Genomic DNA, 19248 nt, shown 5'->3' with positions numbered 1-19248 from the left:
AAGCAAATCACCAAGTAATCAGACCCTCAGGTACAGACACTGCTGACCTCTCAACAGCTGTGAGAAAATACAAATGTGAGAAATTATCACTATTATTCCTTGAGGGTAAAATCAGTTTTCCCTTTTCATCTTTGGAACCCAGCAGAGTCCTTGGCATATAGTGGGCACTCAGTACTTTTGTTTAATGAATTAATATTAATAAACTGTCCAGAAGTCATTATCATTAGCAAACTTTTTTACCCATAAACTTACAGCTTTTGGTCTCACTGTGATTTTTTGGATCCCTGGGCTTTTATCTCAAAGTGTTTGTATTCCATGCTAACCTTAACATACTCAGATATGTTATTCAGGTCAATGGAAAGTGCACACACACAAAAACTGGCAGTAAAGAAAGAAGGAAGTGGGTCTTCCATATATGGCAGCTGTAGGGGCCAGCATCTCAATCCTCCTACACCCAGCTCTAGTTTGGTTACCGCTCATCTAGATTCCTTATTCTTCGATGTACCCATCCTATAGGATTCATCCTCAGAGTGAAGGTGGTGGGCACTGCAGAGGCTTGAGCTGCTTTTGTTGATGACTCTTCATGTGTATTAAGAATGTGAAAGATGTCTACAGTTCTCCTAATGGGAGATAGCAAGTGGAAAGCAGCAAGCAGAAACACTGATGAAGGTGCTGGGCTTCCTGGTGCCAAGGGAGAGATCGTGAAGACTTCTTGGCAGTAGTGGACGTCACACGTACCCTCCACCCTACACACTGTTCCAGAATTGTTATAGTGCTTGGTCCCTGAGGGCTTTGGTAGAAGAGGAAAACACATGAAGATTGAGAGAAGGGAGATGGAGAAGACCAAAATGCCAATAGACACCATCATGTATGCACTGTAATAAAGTGCCCTGGGCCAAGTGCACTGGCCAAAGGCGGCTGTTTTCCAGATCTGTTATCTATCAAGTCATCCCATGTAACTCAAGAGCATCTTAAGTAGTCATTTTTAATACCATCTCCTCATTGCAACTTCTTTTCCTCACCCCCCTTCATGCCCCCCCCTCCGCCCCCCGGTCTCCTCCCACCCTGTCTTTTCACCTTCCCTACACTGAAGTCCCACTAAAGGTAATTTCAGGCAAGCCTCACCCAATCACTCCAGTGGGGCTAGGTGTCTCGCTGCAGCCTTCAACTCACTGCACTGTAATTTCTGGTTTATTTATTTACTGTCCAGGTCTGAAGAGTAGGACCTTTATCTTGCTCAGCATGTATTAGTTGCTCAGTCATGTCCAACTCTGTTGGATCCCACGGACTGTAGCTCTCCAGGCTCCATTGTCTACGGAATTCTCCAGGTAAGAATACTGAAGTGGGTTGCCAGTCCCTTCTCCAGGGGATCTTCCCAGCCCAGGGATGGAACCGGGGTCTCCTGCATTGCAGGCAGAGTCTTTAACCTGAGTCACCTGGGAAGCCCTTTAATTCCCAAATACCCCCAACAGTGCATCACACAAAAGATGCTTAACAAATGTTTATTACGTGTACCAGGTTATACCTCTAATTGCATGCCCACCCCCCACCACCAGATATTATAAAAACTAAGCAGAGTTACATGTCAGCCTTTTTTCTTTATACAATAGACAAAAACTGTTAGAAAGCTAGATACCATTCAGCTATTTTTTTCCCCTGGTACCAGATCATTATACTGCTGAGTTCCTTCAAATTATTTAAATACATCATTTGGTGCTGCATAATTTGTTCAAGACCACAGAAGAAAATGTAAAGTTTTTCAATTCATTTTACAAACCAGCAAAAATCTACAACAAAATCCTACAGGAAAAAGTAGACGAATTTCATTTATAAACATCAATTTAACAGTATATTAAACACAGCAAAACTGAGCAAGATACAAAAACTAAATTCTAGTTACACGAACACAAATGCTACAGAAATAAAGACCCTCTCCCCACCGAGTCTACTTATGATGCAGACGGTAGCTTTTATATCCCCCCCTACCCCCATCCCTAGCTGGCCCTCACCAGAGGTGGGTGCTTGCCCTAGCCCTCACACTTGCCCCAGCTCTGGCCCTATCAGCCTCATCTGCCAGGGCCTCACGGTACTGCACTGGCCAGTGCTGGGGTTCTTTCTTATGGAGCTTGGCCACGAACCCCAGGACTTTCATCTTGCTGGTTTCCAAGTTGCTTCGGGGACCCCAAGAGAATTCACATTCCGGTGGGTTGGTGTGAGGCACACGCCTGTAATTGAGGTATCTCAGCTGCACGAAATCTTCCATAATAAGCCTCTTCGGGTACCCAAAGAGGAAGTGATACTTTGAGGGACGCACCCCCAACCGACGCAGCATCGCCCAGACCTGTGCCTCTCTGGCGCTATTACCTTTCATGTAGATAAGGCCCAGGATCATCATTAAGAGACCCAACCTGGGGCCATCTCCTCTCAGAGCCTCCTCCTCATCCTCAATAGGTTTTAGTTTGTTGATCAGGATGTAAGTGTGGTGCTTGCGGTCAAGCTGTTTCAGCTCGAAACCGAAGACATACCGCAGATGCTCTGCGGCCCTTGCGATGATCTCAGGGAACAGATCCTTTAAGTCTCCGATAACGTATTTCACCATCTCGGAGCGAGTGATGGGGCTCTTCTTCCTGTCCTTCAACAGCAGAAACTGCACCAACTCGGCTACCGTCCGATCCAGACGGCGGCAGGCTCTACGCCGGGCCAAGGTTTTGGCTGCCAAAGCCCTCGCGCCTTTCGGGGTGAGAGAGGGTTCTGTAGCCCCCTCCTCCCTTACAGCGCCAAGGTCCTCCTCGGGCCTCTCCTGCAGGAGGGGGCTCGGGGCCATCTCCTGCGAGGCGGTCAGAGCCTGGGTCTCACCGTCATGGCTGCCATCCATCTCCCTCTCCGCCTGAGGGATGGGGAGAGCCCCGCTCTCGGGTTTCTGCAACATGTTTTCGGGTAGGCAGGTGCAGAGCGCGTACGCGGGCCGCGGGGTGTGCGAGCCGCTGCACAAACCCCGGTGGAGGGGTTGGACAGCGGCTAGGGCGGCTGCAGGAGGACTAGGAGAGATGACACGGGGTTTTGCGGCTGCTGGGCTGTACCGCAGAAGGCTTGGGACGGTTGCCGCGGCGCGGCCACCGCGCAGTCTCAGTGCGCACTCGCTTGCCGACTTGCCAGACTTCTTCCGGCCAACTCAGCCAAGATGGCGGCCCTGAGGCCGCGCGAAGCCCGTCCTCTTCCGGCTCCCGCTTGGATAGGAGTGCTCACAGGCTTCTCAGGATGCCCAGGCTGTGGAGGAGTCAGGGCTGATTTTTAGTCTGACAGGCTGGAGGCGGGAGCAACCAGACTATCCTAAGGTTTCAGTGTAGAAGGATGAAATAGGGATGGAGTTCTAGCCACATCCCTTCAGCAGGTGCTTATTTCTAAGTGCGCTTGTCTAAGATTTTGAGTGATTTACTGTGTCACAAGTGCGGTCTGCATGGAGGTGAAGCCTGGGAGATAAGGCTGTGCGGGACAGTTCGTGACAGACCTTGAACACGATGCTCGAGAGATTGAAATCTGTTTAAACAGGGGGGATTTAAACTAGGGAGTGCCCGGATAGGATCTGTATCATCTAGTCTCTCTGGTGGCCCTGTGGAATATGGATTGGAGAAGTGCTGACCAAAAGCTGGGAATCCAGCTTGGAGTATTGGCATTATTATAGTGCAGAATAGGAACTGAGATGTGGCCTGTCTTGTTCATTGGCATATCTCCAGGGCTCAGAACAGTGCCCAGCACATAGAGGCACTCCATAAGTATTGTAAAATGGATGACAAGAGGGTACGGATAGCAGATTCTACAGGAGTCAAAGAAGATGATAAAAGATATATCGAGGTACAGCTGGCAGAAATAGTAACTAACTGGAGGAAAGGGGAGGGGTTTTGTTTTTAACCTAATCAGACTTAATTACTCCTATTATTTATTTCTTTTTGCCTGCTCTACTCTGACCTTTACCAGTCTGTCTCCCAACCCCCTTTCTCTCTCCAGCTCCTCCTCCCTCTTCTTCCTCCTGTCTCCTCCCCCTTCCTCCCCTCCCTTCTCTCCCTCTTCTCTCCTTTCCTCCCCTTTCCTCCTCTTGCTCCACTTCTCTCTCTCCTTTCAAGCCTTCCTTAGTTATTTACTGCCATTTCAGAATCACCATAGCAATTTGTATTTAACGTAGGCCTTATTGTGCTTTAGGCTCTGTTCTAACCATCATTCAAATATTAATTTGTTTAATTCTCATTAAGGTAAGTACTTTTTATCACTGTCCCCATTTTATGGATAGGTCTTTTCTATGGGATTTGCTGTTTACTAGCTATGTAATCTTGGGCACATTACCTAAACTTCCTGCCCCTCAGTTGCCTTGTGAGTAAAATGGGCATAACGGTAGAGACAACATTGTGGAGATCGTGTGAAGAAATGCATAGAAACCATTTAACGCAGTGCTTGGCACATAGTGTTCAATAAGTGGGTTTTTGTTGTTGTTTAGTCACTAAGTTGTGTCTGATTCTATTGCGACCCCATTGACTGTAGCCCACTAGGCTTCTCTGTCCATGGAATTTCCCAGGCAAGAAAACTGGAGTGGGTTACCATTTCCTTCTCCAGGGGATCTTCCTGACCCAGGGATCAAACCTGCCTTGGCAGGTGGATTCTTTACTACTGAGCCAACAAGGAAGCCCTCAATGAGTGTTAGCTATTATTTATTGCATATTTTCTAATGTATTAATTTTTTACATATTTTAACTCATCTACTTCTTCTAACAGCCCTGCTGGATAAGTGCTATTATTATTCCCATTTTATAAGTGAATAACACACAAAGAGGTTAAGTAACTTCCCCAACATCACATGACTGAGCCACTATTTCAATCATATAGTATGACTCCAGGGACCATGCTCTTAACCACTATATTCAGTTCAGTTCAGTTCAGTCTCTCAGTCGTCTCCGAGTCTTCGCGACCCCATGAACTGCAGCACACCAGGCCTCCCTGTCCATCACCAACTCCCGGAGTCCACCCAAACCCGTGTCCATTGAGTCGGTGATGCATCCAACCATCTCATCCTCTGTCGTCCCCTTCTCCTCCTGCCCCCAATCCCTCCCAGCATCAGAGTCTTTTCCAATGAGTCAGCTCTTCGCATCAGGTGGCCAAAGTACTGGAGTTTCAGCTTCAACATCAGTTGCTCCAATGAGCACCCAGGACTGATCTCCTTTAGGATGGACTGGTTGGATCTCCTTGCAGTTCAAGGGACTCTCAAGAGTCTTCTCCAACACCACAGTTCAAAAGCATCGATTCTTCGGTGCTCAGCTTTCTTTATAGTCCAGCTCTCACATCCATACATGTGGAAAAACCATAGCCTTGACTAGACAGACCTTTGTTGGCAAAGTAATGTATCTGCTTTTTAATATGCTGTATAGGTTGGTCATAACTTTTCTTCTGATGAGCAAGCGTCTTTTAATTTCATGGCTGCAGTCACCATCTGCAGTGATTTTGGAGCCCAGAAAAATAAAGTCAGCCACTGTTTCCATCTTGATTCCAGTTTGTGCTTCCTCCAGCCCAGCATTTCTCATGATGTACTCTGCATAAAAGTTAAATAAACAGGGTGACAATATACAGCCTTGACGTACTCCTTTTCCTGTTTGGAACCAGTCTGTTGTTCCATGTTCAGTTCTAACTGTTGCTTCCTGACCTGTATACAGGTTTCTCAAGAGGCAGGTCAGGTGGTCTGGTATTCCCATCTCTTGCAGAATTTTCCACAGTTTATTGTGATCTACACCGTCAAAGGCTTTGGCATAGTCAATAAAGCAGAAAGAGATGTTTTTCTGGAACTCTCTTGCTTTTTCGATGATCCAACGGATGTTGGCAATTTGATCCCTGGTTCCTCTGCCTTTTCTAAAACCAGCTTGAACATCTGGAAGTTCACGGTTCACATATTGCTGAAGCCTGGCTTGGAGAATTTTGAGCATTACTTTACTGGTGTGTGAGATGAGTGCAATTGTGCAGTAGTTTGAGCATTCTTTGGCATTACCTTTTTTTGGGATTGGAATGAAAACTGACCTTTTCCAGTCCTGTGGCCGCTGCTGAGTTTTCCAAATTTGCTGGCATATTGAGTGCAGCACTTTCACAGCATCATCTTTTAGGGTTTGAAATAGCTCAACTGGAATGCCATCACCTCCACTAGCTTTGTTTGTAGATGTTAATTATTATTATTGACCATACTCTGCTTTGTATTATAGTTATTTTTGTGCTTATTTTATTCCCCTCCAAAACCAAATATCCTGGAAGCTAGGTCTGTGTCCTTAACTCTTATGAAGAGCCCCTCAGCATCAGAACTCAGTATGTACTTGTCATTGAATAAATGATGAAAGGCTTTTATTTTTTTCCAGAGGAAATAGCATTTCTTTTAAGTAAATATCTGACAGAGTTTTCTAGATATAGTCATGAACTCTTTATTTTTAAAAGAGTCTGAAAATGTAAAGTATAAAACCCATTAAGACTTAGAAAAGCTGAAAGTATGTGAATGAAGCAGGAGGATATTTATTATAGTCTAACTTGAGGCTATTATTAGTTTCTATAATGCCAGACATTTTATGTACAATATAATTTAGTCCTCACAAATCCCTATTAGGAAGGTATTATTATCCTCATTTTGCAAATGGGAAAACAGTCACTGAGAGGTTAAATCACCTGTCCCCAGCCACCCATCTGCTAAGTGCTGGACTAGAAATGAGAACCTCGATCTGTCTATTCTGAAGTCTGTACTCATGACCACAATGCTGGACAGCCTGGTTGTCAGTTTCTCCTGAGGGCAGAATCACTCCTACCTGAAATGGCATCCTTGCGGACAAAATATTCTACTTACGTATCTTTCTCACTTCAAGCTTTGCCAAGGAGAGTTAGAGGAGGCAGCTGCATGCAAAGGAGCATGCAGGAGACACACTGAATGGAAAGAATTTTGAGGGGCAAATTAGTAATAGGACTGGGTTTTGAAAACAGAATCAATAATATAATCCTATTTATTAAAAAAAAATAAACTACTGAAACAACATGGATGAGTCTGGTTGACATTGAGTAAAAGAAGGAAGACACAAAAGATACACCATAGGATTCCAGTTAATCTGATGTTCAAGATGGGTTCAGCTGATCTTTGGTGACAGAAATGAGAACGGTGGAGTCCTGGAGTGGGGTTGACTGGAGTGGGATAGGCATGAACTTTCTGCGGTGATGGAAATATTCTGAATCTTGGTTTGGGTATAGATAATACATTTGTCAAAACTTATTAAGCTCTGCCCTTAATATCTATGTATCTCTTGGTGTATAAATTATACCTGAAAATTATAAAAATAAGGTTTTAAAATTGAGGAATAATCGATAGATAGCATTAGTTTCAGGTGTACGACACAATGATTCGATGTTCATATATACTGTGAAATGATAACCACAGTAAGGCTAGGGACCATACATGGTTACAAGATTTTTTTTCTTGTGATGAGACCTTTTAAGATCTATTCTCTTAACAATTTTCAAATATGCAGTACAGTATTATTAACTATAGTCACCCTGTAAAAACATTTTTTAAATGAACAGACCCTTCAGGTATAGGAGGTAATGAGGGATAGGAAAGTTGAATGACTTTGCTTTGCCACTTAACAACCCCGGATGCTGCAGTGTTTTTTACTGAGAGGGGCCTGGACAATCAGTTGTCAGTTTTGATCGTGCCGACCTTATACTGGACCGGCAGGCTGTTTTTTCCCCCAATACTTATTTATTTATTTTGTGTGTGTGGTGGGTCTTCACTGCCGCGTGAGGCTTTCTTTCATTGCAGCGAGCAGGGACTACCCTTTGTTGTCTTGTGTGGCCTTCTCATTGCAGTGGTTTCTCTTGTTGAGCATGGGTTTCAGCAGTTGCAGTGCGGGGCTCAGTAGTTGTGATGCATGGGCTTAGTTGCTCCACAGCATGTGGGATCTTCCCATACCAGGGATCGAACCAGTGTCCCCTACAAGGCAGATTCTTAACCACTGGACCCCCAGGGAAGCCAAGGCAGGCAGACTTTTAAAACAGTCCTTCCTGCTTAAGCTGTTAAAAGGGAGGAAACGTGTATTTCTCCTTCTTTGATGGGGTTGGAGGTGGAGGGCGGCAAAACAAAACTTTGAGAACTGTTGGATTGAAAGCTTCCTGAAGGATGATTCTTTGTAGCCTAGACTACAGTGTTTGAAAGCCTACAGTGCTTAGCACAGTTTAGTATGTGGAAAGGGGTTAGGGAGTCATACTGGAAAAGCAGACCGGCAGGATGAATTATCCTGGAAATGTCTGGCACTCTGTGGGTGTAGAAAAGGTGTGTTCTAGAACAAAGCACTGAACCGGATCAGAAAACCTGACTTCTGGTGTGCCAGCCCATTCATTTATTCTTGCACAGCATACTTAACCTCTCTGGACCACTGTTTCCTCATTTTTAGGCCTGACAACCTTAGCCTTTGCCAGTTCCCACAGTTATTTTGAGGTTCAAGTAAGGTTATAAATGTAAACATACTTTTAAAATGCTCTACCATTAAGAAACAAATTAAACAGTTACAGGTTTTTTTGGTTTTTTTTTTTGCTTTTTTTTAAGAGACGTGGTAGAAAACTCAGTAATAAGTATGACTGGCCTCTCATGCAGACATTTTGGAATGAGCTTACGCATTCCTGGTTGAAAAAACTGTCTGGCCAAAAAAGATTAAAGAAAGAAATGTCAAGTCCTGACACTCCATCTAAGGCTAGTGACTGCTTTGGTGGGAAGCCAGAGTTATCTTGTTGGATTCCTTCTAAATTTGTCGGTAGAGTCCTCTAAGCTCTGAGTGCCTTCTTCACACAGATTCTGAGCAGTGTCTCACCCCCGATCTGAGTGATCCCCAAACTGCATAGGTGCTTATGTCTTCTCTATTTCTCCTGACAGTTTGGACAGCCATGCAGCTGATCCGGCTCAAAGAAGGGATCAGAGTAAGAGCTTTGTCCCACATCCCTGGGCCAGGGACAGAATGAAGCCCAGTTCTGACACAGCAGAGTGGGCAGAGTGTGAAGCCCTGGGTCCTGTATGTGTGGCTGGTATTGAAGCAGGATGGTCAGGCAGATGATTCGATCTGACTTGGGTAATGAAAATTGTTTGTTACTGTTTGAAGAGCAATTGTGTAAGCAACAGTACTCCTGTGTTTGGCTGCCTGTGACCCACCAGTGTCTGTAACATAACACCCAACCCAGAGGAGGAACAGACCCTGGCCGGTGGAGGGGAGGAGAGAGATGCAGGGGCAAAGGGCCCCCCTCTCCCTCCCTCCCTCCTCCATCCACTGTCCCACCCGCTCTCTAAACCTCGAAGGAGAGTTGGCGAGAAGGCATTTGCCACCTGGACACAATGAGGCCCAGTGCGAGGGGCAGGCGCGAGGCTGGCGGGGAGCCAGGGCCCTATTCTGAATGGCTGTCGCCAAGGGGCTGCCAACAGCCCATCTCTATCCCCCAGGGCCAGGGCGGGGGCCCATCCACCCCCAACTCCAAGGCCCAACTCACGCCATTTGCTGGCCGTGACCAGAATGCGCGGGACACAGGGCCTTTGAGCAGCTGAACAGAGCCGTTTCCCCTCCGCTGGCCGCCAGTGCACTTGGATTAGTGTGGGCTCTCCGAGTCCCTTTGTTAGCTGCTTGTTATTCCGCACGCACTGAGCACTGTGCATTCATCTTTATTAGTTCTAATTGCTTCCCTATTCTAATGGGATCTTGATATTCCCATACAATTGAAAGGAAATGTATTCATTAAAATAATTCTTCTCCTAACTGCCGCTTCAAGCTGCTCCTCTAAGTGACATTGTCTCTCCAGCCACAGCCTGCTGAGGCCTCTTATTAAGACTCTAGTCAAAAGCCAACTTGGGGCAGCAAACTTTCCTTGCAGGAGTTTCCAGACACTGAAGAGAGGGCGCTTTTTAATCGGCTCACACACTGAAGCTGGAGGCCAGCTGGTAGAACTGGGGGTGCCTGCTGCTTGGGGCGGATCGGGGGAGAAGGGTGGCCTCCAGCACTGCCTGCCTCCCATAACAATGCCCCCTTTCTGCACACAGACCTGGCTCCTTTAGACAGGACTCTCCCCCACTGTCATCTGGGTGGAACTTTCTGTTTATGCCACAAGCAGTTACTAGGTGTGTTCTTAAAGCAAGGCGCTGAGTAAGGTGCTGTGGGAAGTGTGGAGCCGGAGCTGCAGTCTTGAGGTGTTTATGGTCTCTGTGGGTGGCTGCCTGCTCAGAGCCCCTCAAGTGCGGCAGGAGAGGGGAGGCTGGGAACAGTTCTCAGTGTTCAGAAAGCTTCATGGGACAGAGAACTTAGAAAAGCGGGTACTCCTCCATAAATGTGTTTGATTTAATAACCAAAATCTTTCAAGACATGGGGTCATGGGGGTAATATAAGAAACTTCTTCGGGACATTGGGAACCACTGATCTATTGGGGGAAAATAAGCCATTATGAAAAATCATGCATGCGTTAACACCTGCTCTTTCCGTGAGTGGTGTAAAGACTGCTCTAGGAGTTTTGGAGGAGTGTAGGGGAGTGCAGGCTGGGCGTGACACTGTTGCTTGAATTTTCGTTACTCCCTAGAATAGTCCTGTGAAAGAAGCACAGTTGTTCCCTATTTTACAAATGAGATGTCAGAGAAGTTAGATAATTTGTCCAGTGTTAAGAGTTGGGAGTCACAACTTAAACGCCAGCTTTCTGATCCCAAAGCACAGGCTGCTTTCGCATTTGTCAGGACCATCAGAGGAGATGTAATGTGGAAAGTGACATTTAATCTCCCTGAAGGCTTTTAGGAATGGTGGGTTGTCAGCAGGTAGAGAGTGGGGTCCCCAGGAAGGAAGAGCCTGAGCAAAAATGCAGGGACTGGCAAGAACCTGGCAAATCAGGACATGGCAGGAGTCCCGGGGGCCCAGTGATTGGACAGTGTGCAATTGGACAGTGTGCAGGAGGAAGGCAGGAGGGGATGTGGGGGCCAAATTTTATAGAGCCTCGCCTGTCAGGAGTTTGGATTTTATGCTATAGGTACTTCTCCAAGGAGGATATTTGAGCCTTTGGATAAACACAATATTTCTTTCAGGAGCATCAGTTTTCCTTGAGGTGAGTAATTTTAAACATCTTCATATTAAGAGAAGTTCAGATATATCATGGAATAGCATGCAAAATTCTCATGAATTTTTAAGAGAAAACAGAAGACTTCAAAGAGAGCTTGGGTGTGCTGGCAGGAGCTTCAGGCTGTGAGGTCCCCTGGGGGAACCAAAGGCATTTCTTTTGTCTGCTGTTGGTGTACTTTAGCGGAAAAGTTTGAGAAGTGCTGATTTCAGATAAAATGTTTTGATCCCAGGAATAAAATAATAAGGTATATTTCAATAAGAGTGGCAGGGGCTTGGAAGTCAGGTTGGACAAGGTAGGGACAGAGCAGGAGACCAGGTAAACGATGGTTGTAGTAAACTCTCAGGAAAGGTGAAGGGCCTGGGGGGCTACCTGGGCCTCAGGCCCCTCCTCTTTTCCCCCAAGTCTCTTCAGAGGGCATCTGCCTGAGAGATGCCCCACCTGAAAGCCACGCCTTCCTTTCGCAGAAAATCTGCCTGCCCGGCCATGTCACCCACAACATTGCCCACCTGCCACCTTCCAGCCCAGCAGGTTTATTAGCTCAGCTGCCGGAAGGTACCAGAACGCAAGTGGTTGGACCAGTGATTCTCTGGGGTGAGTGAGGAGAGGTGGGTCTTGTGGTTTTGCAGTTTCTTGCTGTCCTATACTGGTGGGCAGTGCTGTTGGTCCCAGTGTGGTGGCCGACACCCTTGTAGTCAGGAAAGACTCAACGGGAGGAAGGACAGAATGAGAACCTCAGCTAGGACCAAGACTTATCATCAGCAGATGAAGGTAGCCCATCTTACTTAGCCAGACTCTCCTTTCAGGTAGGTGACTTTTTAAGGTAGTTTAGAATTTAACTCTTGAAGCATTATTTTTTTAAAAAGCATTAAAAATTCCTTAGTGCTTTATTTATTTATTTTTTCTTCTCATTTTAGAAGGCATTGTTCATTATGGAACAGTGTGACAATCTTGACCATTTAAACGAAAACAAACAAACAAAACACCTATAATTCCACATGCAGGGATAACTACAATTAACAAATACCCTGGCATGTATCTTCCGCCAGTTTTTCTAAACATGTATTTTTTTTTTCTATTAAACAGAGTTATATTGTATATGCTGCTTTATATGCACATTATATATACTTTTTGACATACTGTTAATCTCTCACAGTAATAAACATTTTTCTATTATTTCTAATTGAAACTATTCACAGATCCCGTACCACCTTTAATACCTGTGTTGTTACATTTTAGGCTGTTTGCAGAATTTTTTAAATTAAATACAATGTGATGAACTTGTTTATGGCTAAAGCTTTCCTGTTTCCCAAGATTATGGAAATTATTATATAAGAATACAACCTTATAGATACATGATTTTTGAAAGACAAAATTTAGATTATTCTGTATGTATTTCTAATTTATGCACTAAGTCCATTTGGAAAATCTTTTCATGTCAACACAAGTGAATCTGCACAATTATATATTAAATTAGTTTTCTTTTAAAATAGGCAATACTTTCCCACAGTTCAAAAATCACAGTGGTATTAAAAAGTATAATTGAGAATTTTTGCTTGCACTCATGTCCCTCTTCACCTGGTTTCTTGATTTCCTTTCTGTAGGTCCCACTTGTAATAGTTACAGTGCCCCTTTTTGAAAATACAAGCAAATGCAATTATATATACCTTGCCCCTTCTTACAAAGAAGTTAGCATACTATGTAGTTATTAGGTACTGTGCTTTAAAATAGAAACTTAATAGTAAGTAGTGGAGACTTTTTTATATCAGTATATAGTTCCTGGCATTTTATGGGGAAGATAGACAATAATATCTAACCAGTTCCATATAATCAGACATTTGGGTTATTTCCAATCTTTTACTATTACAAGTAATGTTATAATACATACACATATCATTTCTGTATGTGTCCAAATATATCTGCAGGGAAAATTCAGAGTGAGATTGTTGAGTCAATGGGTAAATACATTAGCAACATTAATAGAAAATGCCATATTGCCCTTTATAGGGGTGCATCATTTTCTGTTCCTACCAGCAATGTATGAGGGTGCCTATTTCCCTACAACTTCCCCCAATCAAGTGTATTTTGGATATGTATAAATCTGATAGGTGAAAAGTCATTGCAACTATAATTTGCATTCATTATTAATAATGAAATTGAACATCCTTTTATATTCTTTAAAGCCATCTGTATTTCTTTTTTCTGAAAAAGGGCATTTTTTTTCTATTGGGCTATTGATCTCCTTGATATCTAGAAACAAATTATGTGAGAGTGATTGACCCTTTGTGAAATAGGTTGCAGTTTTTTTCTAGTTAGTCTTTTTGTTTTTTGCTTTTTGTGCTTTTGCCATGCAGACTTTTTAAAAAGATTTTTATATAGATATATTATCAGTCTTTTATTTTATGACTTCTGAATTACTGAATCAATTAGAAAGGCCTTCATTACTCCAAGATTATAAAGGAATTCTTTTATTCTTCTGGTGATTTAATGTTTTTATTTTGTGCCTTTAAACCTTTGAACCAACTGACTCTTATCCTGGTATACTATGTGAAATGCTACTCTAGCATCTGTCTTTTTCCAGTTAGTCAAACACCATTATTAAAAATCTTATCTTTCCCTCACTGACTTGGCATTTATCATATACCAAATTCTCATATATATTTGAATCTGTTTCTGGGCTTTATTCTATTCCACTGGCCTGTATGTCTATACAGCATCATTTTTGGCAGCCACAAAATATTATGTCTTATGTATATAGCATAATTTATTTGACTAATTCATTTTGTTAAACAGCTAGGTTGCTTCTAATTTTCAACATTACAAAGAGTGCCTCAGTGAATAAAATCCTTATATACATTTTATATGTGCATGTGTGTGTAGTAGATCCATTCTTTCCTTTGGATAAACTTTTATACATACAATTACTGGGTCAAAAGTTACGTGTCTTCTTGGCTTTTTTCATACATACTGCCCAAATGCCTTCCAGAAAGACTGTACCACTCTACACTCCCTCCAACTCCCTCCCCTCACCCTCACCAACTCTCTGTATTATCATTCATTTTAATCATTGCCAATCTGATCAGGAAAAAAAAAAAGACCTCTCATTGCTGTTTTAATTTGCCTTTCTTTGAATACTAGCGAGGTTGAATATTTTTTCAATTTATGGTAGTTTTTGATGTACAGAAGTTTTTAATTTTTAATGTAGTCAAATCTATCAATCTTTTCCTCTATGGTTTCTGCTTTTGTTGACATGTTTAGAAAGTCCTTCCCCATTGTAAGATTATAAAATATCCACTTATATTTTCTTCTAGTACCTTTATGGTTTCATTTCCATCTTTATCCATCTGGTATTCATTTTGATGAATGGTGTGAGCTGGGAAAGAACTTGTATTATTTATTTATTTCCCAAATGGATACCCTGTTCTTTCATCACTGTTAAGCATATATTTGTGAGTGTGTGTGCGTATAACTATTCCTAGAATGAACGTCTTGAATAGCTGGATACTGAGGGTTGGGTCATCAGAAATGTCAGTCATACTAAACAGGCAGATATGGCACTTTCAACATATGTGGGCTTTTAAGCACCGACCCACATTTGATCTTCAAATCCCAGCACTGCAACTCAGGGCTTGTACAACTTTGAGCAAGCCCATCTGTGATCCTCCTTGAGTCTTGGTTTCTTCATCCATAAAATGGGGTAGTAATACTTCCTCAGACTGAAGCCTGCCCTCCTCCCACCTCCCTCCTTCACCTAGTGATCGCCTCAGGCCCTTACTGTAAGTAGGATATGCTGGGGAGGGGAGGGGTTGAGTGCTGTGTTTGCTTTTTATAGGCTTTCTATCTTTACACTTGTGCTCAGACGCTCATTTGTTACATCTTGCTGGTTTTAGTGTCTTTTCATTAGCAGCCTTTTTCTCCCCTTCTGCATATGCAGTTTTTAATCATATGCCAGCTAGGAAACCAGACAACTGGATTGTTAGAAGCCTATATAAATTAGGAGTAACTGGAATCTGAGTGAAGGCCTGAGGGCCTCTCCTGTTGTATATAATATAGTGGGTCTCAACCCTGGCTGCACATTAGAATCACCTGGGGAGATTTTAAAGCATATCCATGCCTGGGCCCTACCCCAGACCGATTAAGTCAGAATCTCTGGCAGTGGGGTCTAGCCCTAGGTGCGTGATAAGCTCCACAGGTGATTCTAATGTGCATGCAGGGCTGGGAACCACTGGTTGAGTGCACTGGCTTCCTGAGATCGGTATTCACACTCAGTGGTCTCCTTCTCTGGTTTGCTCCCAAAATGTGCCTCAAGTTGTGGGGGTTGCTCTACAGAACAGAAGGCCAGATGGCAGAGATGTCAGGGAGATTCTGGAGGCTGTGGGCTTGCGGGAGAGAGCAGCTCCAGTTCCCAGGCCTCTGTCACCCTGGAGGTCACATACCTCAGGACATTTGGAAATGGTGCCCCTGGGGGCTCTCCTGAGGAGTGTGAGAGGTGATGAGAAGCAAGTCTTGAGAAAATAGCTGTAGTTATTTCTGTTTTGTTTTCTTGGCTCCTTCTCTGTCCCCCAAAACACATGTAGGTGATACATGGCAGGCCATGCTTGGTTCCCAGCTTTGGTGAATTCTTTCTATCCATGGATGGAGCCACTCTCTCGGAAAGGTAGGCTCACTCCCACCAATGATTGGTGGACCCACTTTGTTACCTGGGAAAATAGATACAGCCAACAGAATGGGTCCCAACATTATAACTGTTTGCTTCTAGATCAGCCTTCTTATTCTCGAGTTTTGATAACCTAACTATGGGTGCATGGTCTTGGGCTCTCTTCTTGGTGTTTCACCAAGAAGACTTGGTGACTAGGGCCTCCCTGTTCCACCAGACTCTAAGGGAGAAAGTTACTGCCTTTACTAATGAATGAAAACTCCTCCAAGCTTACCAATGAAGGGAGACTGTGGAGAGAGATGACTGGAGTTTTCCCTTGGGATTTCTCACTCATCACCAACACTAGTCAGTGGCCCCACCCTCCAGCACACACACATACACTGAGACAACTCAGGATCCTTCAGAGCAGCCTTTATGGCAGGTTGGGGATAACAATAAAAATAAACAGAGAAGAATAACATGACTTCATATAATCTCATTTGCAAGATATGACTTGATCATGAGGGCTCAGGGCCCACTTATCCTAGCGTGGGGCTGCCTCTGTGTAGTCAAAACCATCACAGCAGTCCCAGAAAGCCTGTCCAGCTGCCCTCTTGAGAGTTCAGGTGAATCCACCAAAATAATGAAGCCAAGAAGGAGATGAGTTACTCTTCTCTCTGGTGTCAGCCTCTAAATTCCAGCTTCCTATCCCACGAGCTGCCTTTTTCTGGGATGATTGAAATGATTGTTCCTTTTTATGGGGAGTAGAACTCAGATTCACGTAAGGTTTTGATGGTCATTCATTGAGGCTGCATACAGCAAGGAAAGGGGTGGGCGCACATCAGCTTACCTCAATGACTTGACTAGTTTTGCCAGAGGTACGGTTTATACCCACAAAGATGATGATTTTTCTTTAGATATGTCCAGTTGAGAGACAGCATTGTGAAATCCTCTGGTGTTGATTCACAATGGAGCCATAGATGGGCAGACTGAGGGTTATTTATAGACCACTGATGATGTGCTTTTCAAAGAGGTCCCAATAGTTGTTCCAGGAGAAAAGTACAAGGATCAATCCGTCTGCTGAGGATTCTTCTCTACCTGGAAGTCTATGTGATGTAGCTCTTGCCTAATATGGTGATTTCCTTCTGCATACTCTTCAAGAGAGACTTCATTCCTTGTGCATGGGGGAATGACCTTACCCTAGGCGCTTCAGTTGTGTCTGACTCTTAGCAACTCCATGGACTGTAGCCTGCCAGGCCCTTCTGTCCATGGGATTCTCCAGGCAAGAGTACTTGAGTGGGTTGCATTGCCCTCCTCCAGGGGATCTCCCCAACCCAGGGATCGAACCCGAATCTCTTACGTCTACTTGCATTGGCAGGTGGGTTCTTTGCCACTAGCACCACCTAGGAAGCCCGAAACAAGAATGTAGACAGACAGAACAAATCACTGGAGTCTGAGTGTGAAATGCTGATAGATTTTCCTAATGCTTTCTGTCTGGTCTGTGTTCCTGGAGGTTGAATGGCCATCGTCCTGCATTCCTTCTGGGTTCGGTAACCCCATAAACTCTGGCCCACTGATCCTCAATGGAGACAGTGCTGCCCCCTAGAGGCATTTTAGAAATACCTAGTGTATTTATATTACCCTGGTTGGTGGGGCACTACTTAAAGGAGACAGAAGGGGCCAAACTTCTTGCCTTACATGAGGCAGTTTTATCCAATGATTTGTCCTGCACTTCATGTGACATTTGACATTTGAATGTCCCACCCAACAGTCATACAGGTAGAAAATCTCTTTATATTGGTCTGAGCCTAGAACCTAATTCCATTTTGAATATAAACACAAAGTACTTTTTGCATAGTTTTAATATACACTGAATTTTTCATGAATGCTACTATCATATAAATCAAGAGAATACTGTATTTTATCTTTCCCAGGAGTTGTTCACCATTTCAGAACCACAATATGAACAGCAAAATCCTCACTGTATTTGAGTGCCAAAATAACACACCTCTGTTCAGCTGCATTCATATGTATCTGTATGAATATGTAGTATTTGTTTAATCTTGTTTTAGCACATCAAATCTAAAGAAGTACCCATAATGTTGCAGTCAATAATGTTTTACTGCTCTTAAATTCAAACATATTCATTGCAAGTAGGTACAGTTATCTTATATCTTCTTGTGTAGTTATGCCCAAACATATATAGATTAAAATGCATATTATTTTATTCTAAATTATTTTCTTTTAGTTCTTTATCTTATGGTTAGGGTTGTATATTGATTCTTTAAAGAATTATGTGTATAGGTAGGTCATATTATCTATGAATTTCATTTCAGAATAGTAAAAGTGGTCTTGCAAAATATTTGCTAAAAAAGGGAGCATTGAGTCTGATAGAATTGGGATGCAGTGCTCTTGATAACCTCCTGGACGATGTTCTGTTTTACCTAATTTTCACAACAGCTATATGAGCCAGGTCCTGCCATTTTGCACAGGAGGAGGCTGAGTCACAGGAACATGAGATGCTCTGCCCAAGGTCACACATCTGGAAAGGGGAAGCCAGGATTCTAGAGGCCACTTATGATACCAGGTCACTGTTCTGGCCATCTCTCGTGATTTGTCCAGGTGCCTGGGGTCTTCCTACCTGAAGCCCATCCTCTGGCCCCGCTAGGTCTTATACAGGACCCACCAGAGACTCAGACTGAAAGAAAAAAAATGACTTTTTCCTTTTGGATAACATTTCAATAGAGCAAATCCAAGGGAAGTGCTTTGCACAGAGCAGAGCGCCAGTGAACTTTGTTGAATGAATGAGTGAATGATTTGGTAGAGTGGTGCTAGGTCCTTTGGAACAGCCCCTGGATCTTTAGGAATTTACTTCAGTAAGTTGGTGTTTTGAACTGTGGTGTTGGAGAAACTCTTGAGATTTCCTTTGGACTGCAAGGAGATCCAACCAGTCCATCCTAAAGGAAATCAGGCCTGAATATTCATTGGAAGGACTGATGCTGAAGCTGAAACTCCAATACTTTGGCCACCTGATGCGAAGAACTGATTCATTTGAAAAGACCCTGATGCTGGGAAAGATTGAAGGTGGGAGGAGAAGGGGACGACAGAGGATGAGATGATTGGATAGCATCACTGACTCAATGGACATGAGTTTGAGTAAACTCCGGGAGCTGGTGATGGACAGGGAGGCCTGGCGTGCTGCAGTTCATGGGGTCACAAAGAGTTGGACATGACTGAGTGACTGAACTGAACGGAACTTAAGTTGGTGTGAGTCTCCCAGTGGTTGACACCAGGTTCATGGGACTCCCAGCTCAAGGATGGAGACTTCCATTGTTTCCCTGGGGTGAGAAAAGCTGGCCATTCTTTTTCCTCAGGAAGCACAGCTGCTGACACATAAACCAGAGCATCTCCCTCATTCTTTGCCCATACTCACTGATGTGGGCCTCAGGCCCTGGCTGTGGGGTGTTCTTTAAATAATA

At 43.8% G+C, this 19248-nt stretch overlaps 1 protein-coding gene and 1 long non-coding RNA gene across 2 annotated transcripts in view; one reads left to right on the top strand and one right to left on the bottom strand.

Annotated features, from left to right (window-relative positions):
• Positions 1-1488: 1488 nt before the first annotated feature.
• MAGEF1 (MAGE family member F1) lies at positions 1489-3156 on the bottom strand. Its single transcript, XM_019958579.2, has one exon. It carries the CDS (start codon positions 2927-2929, stop codon positions 2006-2008), a length of 924 nt encoding a protein of 307 aa, XP_019814138.2. The 5' UTR covers positions 2930-3156; the 3' UTR covers positions 1489-2005.
• A 6986-nt stretch (positions 3157-10142) lies between these two features.
• LOC109564242 (uncharacterized) overlaps positions 10143-19248 on the top strand; it is a 50485-nt gene continuing 41379 nt past the window's right edge. The window contains exon 1 of the long non-coding RNA XR_002181489.2: positions 10143-11121. This is a non-coding gene — a long non-coding RNA (uncharacterized lncRNA). The remainder of the gene's footprint in view (positions 11122-19248) is intronic.

This window comes from Bos indicus, chromosome 1 (assembly GCF_029378745.1).
Source record: "Bos indicus isolate NIAB-ARS_2022 breed Sahiwal x Tharparkar chromosome 1, NIAB-ARS_B.indTharparkar_mat_pri_1.0, whole genome shotgun sequence".
NCBI lineage: Eukaryota > Metazoa > Chordata > Mammalia > Artiodactyla > Bovidae > Bos > Bos indicus.
Note: the sequence above shows the minus strand (reverse complement) of the source record. Positions and strands in the feature narration are given on the sequence as shown.

Excerpts from the sequence above, each read along its gene's own strand:
- MAGEF1 (XM_019958579.2), bottom strand. The coding sequence starts at position 2,929 with ATGTTGCAGAAACCCGAGAGCGGGGCTCTCCCCATCCCTCAGGCGGAG.